Source organism: Conger conger, chromosome 4, assembly GCF_963514075.1.
Source record: "Conger conger chromosome 4, fConCon1.1, whole genome shotgun sequence".
Lineage (NCBI taxonomy): Eukaryota > Metazoa > Chordata > Actinopteri > Anguilliformes > Congridae > Conger > Conger conger.
Genome location: NC_083763.1, coordinates 13,745,007 through 13,755,489, shown reverse-complemented (window position 1 = coordinate 13,755,489; position 10,483 = coordinate 13,745,007). Strand labels below are relative to the sequence as shown.

Below are 10,483 nucleotides of genomic sequence, written 5' to 3'. Positions count from 1 at the left end.
GTGTACGCGTTTAGAAGATTGGCAATGCTTTATTTACAATGAAAGCAGAAGCACAGAGCCTTAGGGTCCTCCCAGCATCTTATTGTTCTGTCCATTCCTGGAACGTGTTCTCAACAAAACTCCTTTTGGAAGTCCTGTCTCTGTGTGTCTGTGTGTCTGTGTATGTGAGTGAAGATGTGGGGAGAGAGTGTGCGTGTTGTCCCTTTTCCTCTGCGTGAACTTTTAAACTCCCAAGTCCTAGTTCATGAACTTTGACATTTGACCTCCTTGGGGGTTTCTGCGAGGGGCTGGGTTCAGGGAAGGGGTGAGTAGCAGCTCGAAGAGAATAAAAAAACTCCTCTGTCTTCTAACAGTCAATTTTATTTATATACCTCTGCACTTTTGGCTGTGGTGACTTCAGTACTTATGTAATTATCTAAACTGTATTTTTAAGAATTTTATACAATATTTACATGCAGAATAGTATTGGTTTTTTGCCAACCTTTTTTTGTTTTTTTATTCTTATTTAATTGTCTTATTTTATTGGCATATTTTTGTCACAATTACAAACGGAAGATCATGACTCAGTTTTGTTTTTGTTCAGGTCCAGTTTTGCATTGCGGACACAGGCCCATTGTATTGTGCAAATTCACGGTTGCAGTAGGACACGGTGGAACTGGTATTGGGGGGGAAGGGGGTCGGGGATAGGGGGCCATGTACATTTTTAAGGAAGTGATGTCGTTATCATCTTGAAAACGTATATTGAGAAGACGACAGCGAGTTGTGATTTTTCACTGAAAAGTTTTGTTTGTGTGCGTCCTAATGATATTTGAGTGTTTTTACTCAAAGTATGTGGTAGCGTTGTAATTGTCCGTACTCTGTGAAGTATGGCTACAAAGCCCAAGGACGAACAATTTATTCACCTCCTTTGCACGGTGTTTCTGGGGGACTATCGTTAAAAGGGATACTTTCTGAAGTTATTTTAAATATGTGAGTTTTAGTGTGTTCTTCATTTGGTCCAGACGGTTTTTGTGTGCGATTAATTATATATTTCGATACGTACAGCTGTTTCTGATAACCTACAGATTTTACAGTGCTGGGTGTCTTGGTGGTTTGTGGTCTAAAGCAACGAAATACACTTACAATAATACCCGCTATTGTAGCAGCTCGTCAGGAACTTCTGCGAGTATCTAAAATGTCCTTCATCGCGCACAGCAACCGTCTGGGCCAATTGAAAACATACCCGAAAAATAAAACAATATCCAGAACCTCTAGAAAGCGAACTGTCCCTTTTAAAGTCATGTCCGAGCTCATCACGGAAAAGAAATCCGAAACGGCACAGGAAATGAAAACGGTATGGGAGTCGTTTGTTTAAGAAAATATATTATATATAATTGTAAAATAATAAAAAGGTAGACTAATCTACTATGTGTAATTAAAATGGGGTGGAAAAAGACAAAAAAAAACATTCAGGTGGTCTTTCTTTGTCCTTCTCCAGATACTGTTAGGAATGTGGAATCGTGAAGGGAGGTATCTTCCTCTTGACTGTGGTTGTGGTACGTGTCTGTGATGGGGGGTGGGGTGGGGGGGCTGGCTGTATTTACTGGGTTGTTAGGGGCTGAAACGTTTTTGAATTAATGTGGGTAAATCCACCTGTAGGCCGAAAGAGCAGAAACTGAATTCGATTGGGTATATATTAACTTGGCATACAACGCCACCATGTGGCCATATAATGCAAGTTGTAACAAGGGCGATTTTTTTTTTTTTTTTGGTCATTTTATTTCTTTTTTTTTTTTGTTCGTTTTAAAATCGTATTATTAATAAAGTCATTGATTACTGTAATGTTTCTGTGCGTGCATTTTTTGTGCTCTTCAGATTTGTATCATGTGCTGTTCATAAAAAATACAGGAGGGGTCACATTGAGGTCACTCAGATGCCAGAAGTTCCCAGTGTGGAAAGAGATTTTGCCCTTATTATTCGCTCTATCGTCATTGTGCAGGGTTATCGCATCAGTTGCATCTTCCATTACTTTTTAAAAGGCAAATGTATCATTTTTGAGGATTATTTTGGTCTTAATAGTCAGGGCTATTCAACTATATGGTGCGTTTTGAGGGGGGGAATTACATTTTGAATTACAGGACACTCGCTATCCGGTGATTAATTGTTGTGGAATCAATGTGGAAGCCATAAATGTCAACATTATCGGCTACAAGCCAGGCAAACGTGTGACCTAGAAATACAGACGGGTGTATGGTAATTGCTGCAAAGGGTATACATATTGGCAATTTCGGTGGGGGAACCCAGACTGTAAATGACAAGCAAGGACATAGTCATACATTTAGCATATGTAGTCTCTCCAGTTCATTGAATTTCTTTAAATCGCTAAAAGAAAAATAAGGAAAGGCCAGTAGGGTAATATACATTTATTTCTCATTTCAGCACACACGGCATAGATACAGACACAATTATCCCTTCAATTCACCCTTTTAAAACAGCTCTGCATATTGACAATGGGGGCGATTCTTGAAATGTCCACTCCCACAAAACAAAAATGTGCCTTCAAATTCAAAGGTTTAGAGTCCGGTAAAACCAGTACCGCTCTCGCGTTCGGTGGTGCCTACCCTTCATCTTGGCCAGTGGTTCCCAAACCTCCGCCTTTATGTGTTCCACCTCAACCACACCTGATGCAACTATTAGTTGAGGAGAGGTTTGAGAACCACTGAACTGTTTATGAAACTAACATTTATGTAGTACTCAATATGTAAACGAGAACAAAACTTCATTAACGAAGGGGGGAAAGAACGTAACATGGTTTCACCATCATTTCTCCAGAAAAATTGAAGTGGGGGAAAAAAAAAACATCTATAAAAAAAGCAGTTTGTCCACACGTACATCCCAAGGCTAGTTTGGAACGCTGCGGATCAGTTGCGAGTGCATCTGGTCGCAGGTTCCACTCTGGAAGAAAATATTCTAGTTTCTCCGCCTACAGATATTTCCTGCCCAAACACTGGGAAAGTTCGTTTTCACGATCCGAATAATAACACCTAATAATGCCGCTCATTTTCGGTTGTACGAAAGCCTTCCTCTCCCGTAACTATAGTATTTGGTCATTTCTATGAAAGATTTATTCAGGTTCGTATGGACGAAAGAGTTAAGTCGACGAACAGAGACATGTCAATGAATTCTTTGGACAGCGTACATATCCACGACAAGGTGTTTTTATTATAATTTTTAATTCAAGTATTTCGACATAGCCTATTACCTATGATCAAAATTATACTGTCCCTCTGGATGAATTAAGCCCTGAAACTAAGTTGGAAAAACGTCTAACGAGACTATGGAACTAAGTTCATAAATCCTGTCAGAAATATTGGAAGGTTGAAACCCTGAAGCTCCCCCGTTTATAAACCAGAGCTACGCATCGAACGATGAAAACTGGGGGAAATATAGGGAACTAGATCAATATCCTCGCGCAGAATACCAGCAAGAACGCGGCAAACGTGGGTAAAATATAAACGCGGACAGAGACATTCGGCTAACCTCCCCGTTTGAGAGGAAAATCAGTGCAAGTTAGATCAATGTTTTCCGTTCCCAGGTGCACTCGCCAGCTTTTGAATACATTTACAGCACGCACAACATCAGTCACACTTTAATATACACACAAACTGATGATAAATTCCACGAATTACATTTCGCATATGATCAAATTCATTCACCGATAAGAACATTAGGGCAAAACGGGACAATTGAGCCGAGTATTGAGTAGGGCTATTGAGCTGTATCTTGTATCGGATAAGCGCTGGTCACTTCATGCGGAAACTGCCATTTCGAGGCGAGGCGGCGTTAGCGGTGGGTCTATGCGTCTCACGAGACACACGAGACACTCATGAACCTTACAATTCACAAACACCTTATGCTACAAAATAATGTCAAATAAGACCACGGATAAAATATATATACAACATTACACACACAAAAAAACGTTTCCCCAGCAATTTTACACCCAAAATGAACCATTCCAAAAAAAAAAACAAAAAAAAAAAACATTCAAGTGACAGGCAAATCGGATAATCAAATAGAACACACACACAAAAAAAGAAAAAGAAATTAAATACACAGAAAATTCCTTGTTCACGAACGCACGATGAATCTGACGTATTATGGCTTGAATATCAGCGGCGTGGTTTCAGTGGGAATGTACGAGAAAGAGATCTGCGCATGTTCCTTCCCAGAGTGCAAGTGCCAAACAGGCCTTTTAGCCCTAAGATAAAACGGGACCTTCATTTTCCTTCAGCGCCTGAGGGCTTTCAGAGTGCGAAAGGACAGCTCGATATTGCACACAGCGACGTTTAGATTAGTCAAGGGCTACAACAAGGCCTAGGTTTTTTTTTCTTTCTTCCAGATTTCACACCACTGAAACCAGACCAAACACAAAACAAAGCGAATGTCCAACAACAATAAATAACACAATGATATGTTTTACATTTTTCCCTGTAGAATCACTCGTCTTGACCTGGTCTTCTGTATGAGACTTTGACAAAATCATTGTCAAAGCCGCACTATTTTTGCACCCATTCACCATTTGCTGGTTTAAAAAAATAAAATAATATTAATGATAAAATAAAATAAAAATCGATGAGCTTTCAAAAGAAAACCATGATTTCCGAGTGCACAGCAGCCTTTGGGGACACTCAAAACTTTGGCAAATTAAAAATAAATAAATGTCACAAAAATCATAAAACAAAACAATTCTTCTTCTAGGTCCTAGACCATTACTGTATTTAAGATGAACCTTTTAGCTGTCTTTTCGGGTTTTAAAGCACGCTTGCATGAAATAACACGGGATTACAAACTACAAAGCCCTTTTACATCTTATTGAACTTCATCTCAATAATAGTTATTATAATAATAATAATTTGCTTATAGCAGCATCTTTAAAAACAGATCTTTGCCGTTTCCATGGATGCGCCAACTCATTGTTTTTTATGACATCCACAAATGTAAACAAAAATAAAAATAAATCAGTTTATACAAGCAGAAAGATTCCAGGAAAATGGTTCAATTTTAAACGGGAACCACACAAAGATTGTGGCAAGTTGTTTGAACAAAGTGGTTTGCCTGTGTGAGTGGTGTGAACGTGTGAGTCTGAGTGTGAGTGTGTGTGTGTGTGTGTGTGTGTGTGTGTGTGTGTGTGCGCTTGTGCGTGTGTGTGTGTGTGCGCCCTTTGTCCCTGTCCTGTGAAAGGGAGTGGAGACACTATTGTCACACTCTTATTTAGGGGGCAGGGGGTTGTCAGGGGTGCTGGGGGTCGCAACTTCTTTGTAGAAATTCTCAATCTGCTCTTTGTACATCTTCATGACCACCGGCCTCTTTAGCTTCATGGTAGGGCCTGAAAGAGAGAGAGGGAGATGGAGAGGGGGAGAGAGAGAGAGAGAGAGAGTCAGACAGCGCACTAGAAGTCCCAACATTTTAACTCAACACTGAGACTCCACCCCCCTGTGAAACCCCACCCATTGGTGAAACCCCATCCACAACCACCTCCACCTCGGGTCTGAAACCCCGTCCGCCTCGGACCCCCCCCACCCCTCTGAGCCCCTGTCCCCGCCACCCCCCCTGCTCACCAAGCTCCCCTCCCGGGATGGAGAAGTCCCTCTCCAGCACGGTCCACTTCTGGATGCGCTGGGCGTTGGAGGTGGACGCCTCGTTGACGCGCTTGATGCCCTCCTGGATGGCGGCGTGCACGGCGCGGTCGCGCCCGCCCGCGATCTCCGACACGCGTGTGGAGCTGCTGCCCAGCCGCTGGCACACGCTCAGAGCCTCGTCCGTCAGCTCGTCCTCCGGGGCGCCCGAGTCCGGGTTCACCTCGCACTGCGGGAGGACGGAGGGTCACAGGGCCGCCCGGGGTGCACACAGAAACACAGGGCCTCCCAGTACCCACACAGAGCAACACAGGGCCTCCCAGTACCCACACAGAGCAACACAGGGCCTCCCAGTACCCACACAGAGCAACGCAGGGCCTCCCAGTACCCACACAGAGCAACACAGGGCCTCCTAGTACGCACACAGAGCAACACAGGGCCTCCCAGTACGCACACAGAGCAACACAGGGCCTCCCAGTACGCACACAGAGCAACACAGGGCCTCCCAGTACGCACACAGAGCAACACAGGGCCTCCCAGGACACAGATTAACACCAAATAACACAGGGCCTCCCAGGACACAGATTAACACCAAATAAAGCAGGGCCATCCAGTACCCACACAGAGCAACGCACTCATAACACTCATTCACCATTTCAGTTTTTAATGTTTTTTTCAAAGCCGTAAGTCAGTGTTCTCGAACTCCATTGCTTACCAGTAGTGATCAGATGACATCAGTAGAATGTTCAGTTAAGAATCTGAAGTGCACTGCTCTATACTAAAGCCAATATATATACATAGTTCTGCATTAACTAACTAACTAACATATTACACATTTTTCATTGTTTAGTGTGAAATTATTTTGAAAAGGTTCCCTGTTGACATGAGTTCAACAAATATTGACTTCCACATTGAAACTGTCCACAAGATGGCAGTAGGTACTCGACTCCTTTCATCAGTTTCAAGTTGCTCCAAATATACGTGTGCAGTACAGTCTTTGCCTGCAGATGGCGCTCTGCCCAAATTCTACATTTAAATCGTGGTCAACTCTCAGGGATATACTTAACTGGGTGGATTCTCTGAACTGTAAACGACACCCTTCGCCAGCAAGCGCTAAGGAACAGATACTATTTTCGCAGCCTCTATTTTTACAAAGGCTGAGAAAAATGAAGATAGCAATCGTCTTAATCTGTATGGTAATAATTCATTATGGATGCCGTTGGCTAAATCCTAAATAGCTCTAGAGCAGGGGTGTCAAACTGAAACCCGAAGGGGCCGCAGTATCTGCTGGTTTTTGAGGTTTCCTTTCAATCAGCTGTCAATCAAGGCCTCCAGCACAAGGAGTGTCGATTCTTTAGCCAATGACTTAAACGCACCGCAGGTTCTGAGAACAACCCGAAAACCTGCAGACCCTGCAGCCCTCCAGGACTGGAGTTTGACACCTGTGCTCTAGAGCTTTCCAAGATAACAACGGTTATATTCCCAGTCTATAGATCCAGCTGGCCATTAGCGATAGCCTCTGATACCATGTTCTATCAATTTGCCATAATTGTTTAAAAGTGAAAAATGAGGCCAAGATGACTTGATCTTAGTGTGAAATCTAGGGCCCAATACACAGCAAAAAGATACCTGTAGATGACACAAATGACACACTAGTACCCAAAACTAAGCCACGATGGGCCGGTTTCACAGACAGATTAAGCTTAATCCTAGGACTAAAATGAGTGTGAGAATTTACATTAATAATAGGATGTAGACTCAGCTTAATCTTTGTCTGTGAAACTGGCCTTATATGTTTAATACAGTTTAATAAGCTCTTATAAAACAATTAAAGTCATAATACCTATAAATAGTTCATAAAAACCAGAGACCTGTAGTATACACTCAGAGCAGTAATGCTTCACTGGGCATGTAATTTGTTTTAACACTAGCTATCTATAGTTTACGGTTGTTTGGGTGATAAACCGCATCTCCATGGTCACAATGCAGATTATCGCAACCTTAAAATGTACACAGGTGGAAGATACACAAAGACGGAGCGATCACTCTGACCCTAACCCCCAGCCCGCGTTTATCTGGTCTGGGTGGCGATAACAGGTTTACACAGTCGAAGCCTGTTTGCAGTGTCCCATCTGACCGTGCAGATCGCAGATTGCGTCTGGAGTTTAGGACAAAGTCTGAAACTGGTTTGACAGCGCAGAATCACCAGCCCTGGCTTCTGGGATACAGTGCCCTTTTAGAGATTAGACGATTCATAGTATTATTATTAGTAATACTAATCTAGGTCAGGACAAGACAAGGGAGATTAGACGGAGTGTCATTTCCCTACTTTATAAACCATGTCAGTCAGAAAGAGGTTTGGCTTTAGAAATGGACTCAGACAGAGGCAGAGTTGGACATCTCATACATTGACCTGGTAAAATGCAGATGGACACAGACCTGGACAGACGCACACAAGGACTGACTGGGACATAGACTTGGCAGGCAGACACACAGACTGAGACATGCTTGGAGGCGCACACACTGGGACACAGACTTGGACAGACTCAGGCAGATGCAGACACACACACACACACACAGACTTGGCAGAGACACACACACTGGGACACAGACTTGGACAGACTCAGGCAGACGCAGACAGACACACAGACTTGGCAGAGACACACACACAGGGACACAGACTTGGACAGACTCAGGCAGACGCAGACAGACACACTCAGACCTGGACAGACACACACACAAGGACTGACTGGGACATAGACCTGGATGGCAGACACACAGACTGAGACATGCTTGGAGGCGCACACACTGGGACACAGACTTGGACAGACTCAGGCAGATGCAGACACACACTCAGACTTGGCAGAGACACACACACACACAGACTTGGCAGAGACACACACACAGGGACACAGACTTGGACAGACTCAGGCAGATGCAGACACACACACACACACACACAAGACTTGGACAGCTCCCCACAGGGACAGAGACCGCTCACCTTGATGGTGAGCAGCATGGAGAGGAACTTCCTCTTGTCCCCGATCAGCATGGCGTTACTGATCAGCGGCACCGCCTCCTTCACCGCATCCTCGATGGGCACCGGCGGAATGTTCTCTCCTCCGGCAGTGATGATCAGCTCTGCCACACAGACACAGACACAGACACAGACACAGACACATACGTTAGGCTGAGGGAGTCACAGGCAGTCAGTTCTCCTGGCTAGCAGCCGTTCTCTTCGGCTCTGGAGGCATTAACCTGCATTTCATAAATTTAATTACATAACATTACTTCACGCTGCATTACGTTGCATAACATGACATTCCTAGCGTCTGGAGATAAGAGTATCTTATCCAAAATGATTTACAACACCAACACAACTGCACAGATCAGAGATAAAGGCGCACCGATCTCCTAGAGGGTGGAGAGATGTGTGTGCGTGTACGCATATGTGTGTGTGTATGCAGGTGTGTGTGTGCGTGTGTGAGTGTGTGTGTGTATGCAGGTGTGTGTGTGCGTGTGTGTGTGTGTATGCAGGTGTATGCGTGTGTGTGTGTGTGTGTGAGTGTGTGTGTGTATGCAGGTGTGTGTGTGTGTGTGTATGTGTGCATGCGTGTGTGTGTGTGTGTGTGTGCATGCAGGTGTGTGTGTGTGTGTGTGTGTGGGTGTGTGTATGTGTGCATGTACGCATATAAGTGTGTGCATGCAGGTGTGTGTGTGTGTGTGTGTGTGTATGCAGGTGTGTGTGTGCGTGTGTATGCAGGTGTGTGTGTGTGTGTGTGTGTGCATGCGTGTGCATGCGTGTGTGTGTGTGTGTGTGTGTCTGCGTGTGTCTGACCTACGCGCTCACCTTTGATGCGGCCGGTGATGAACAGGAAGTCCTGCTCGTCGTGCTTGCCCAGGTCCCCGGAGTGCAGCCAGCCGTCCGAGTCCAGCGCCTCCTCGGTCTTGTCGGGCATGTTGAGGTAGCCCATGAAGACGTGGCGGCCCCAGAAGCAGATCTCCCCGTTCCCCTCCTCGTCCGGCCGGAAGATCTTCGTCTCGCACCCGGGGATCACCTTCCCACAGCTGCAGGGGCACAGGGACTGCTGTTAGTGATCCTCAGAGCTGTGTGTGTGTGTGTGTGTGTGAGAGAGTGTGTGAGTGTGTGAGAGAGAGTGTGTGTGTGTGTGTGAGAGTGTGTGAGAGTGTGTGAGTGTGTATATAGTACCTGGTGAGGCGGAAGGATTCGGGCAGAGAGATGGTGTGGGGGCCGGTGCTCTCAGACATGCCGTACAGCTCGTACACGGGGATGTCCAGGCTGAGGAAGAACTCCAGCGTATCCTTGGTGATGGGGGCGGCGCCCGTGTAGCACTTGGTGCAGCGGTCCAGGCCCAGGGCCTTCCGGACCTTCCGGAACACCAGCTTCTTCGCCAGCCTGTAGTTCAGCGGTGCCCTGGCCTCGGTCGCCCCGTTTCTGGAGTGCAGAAAAAGAGAGAGAGGGTGAGAGAGTGTCAGCATGCATGACCCAATCCCATGATGCTTCCATCCTGACGTGCAACCTATTCACAGCGTGCCCCATGGCCTCTCCTGACATGTGACCTGCTCCCATCATGCCCCAGTCTCTCCTGACATGTGACCTGCTCCCATCATGCCCCATGGCCTCTCCTGAGATGTGACCTGCTCCCATCATGCCCCATGGCCTCTCCTGACATGTGACCTGTTCCCATCATGCCCCAGTCTCTCCTGACATGTGACCTGCTTCCATCATGGCCCAGTCTCTCCTGACATGTGACCTGTTCCCATCATGCCCCATGGCCTCTCCTGACATGTGACCTGCTCCCATCATGCCCCAGTCTCTCCTGACATGTGACCTGTTCCCATCA

The 10,483-nt window shown here is 45.5% G+C and overlaps 1 protein-coding gene across 4 annotated transcripts in view; it reads right to left on the bottom strand.

Annotated features, from left to right (window-relative positions):
• Positions 1 to 2,387: 2,387 nt before the first annotated feature.
• The window catches only part of acsbg2 (acyl-CoA synthetase bubblegum family member 2), a 37,789-nt gene continuing 29,693 nt past the window's right edge, over positions 2,388 to 10,483 (bottom strand). For all 4 annotated transcript variants that reach the window (XM_061237941.1, XM_061237939.1, XM_061237938.1 and 1 more), the window contains exons 11-15: positions 9,829 to 10,074; positions 9,469 to 9,686; positions 8,620 to 8,759; positions 5,601 to 5,847; positions 2,388 to 5,368 (exon numbers count right to left, since the gene is read on the bottom strand). In XM_061237941.1, coding sequence (XP_061093925.1) covers positions 5,250 to 5,368; positions 5,601 to 5,847; positions 8,620 to 8,759; positions 9,469 to 9,686; positions 9,829 to 10,074 — 970 coding nt within the window. In that variant the 3' untranslated portion in view covers positions 2,388 to 5,249. The remainder of the gene's footprint in view (positions 5,369 to 5,600; positions 5,848 to 8,619; positions 8,760 to 9,468; positions 9,687 to 9,828; positions 10,075 to 10,483) is intronic.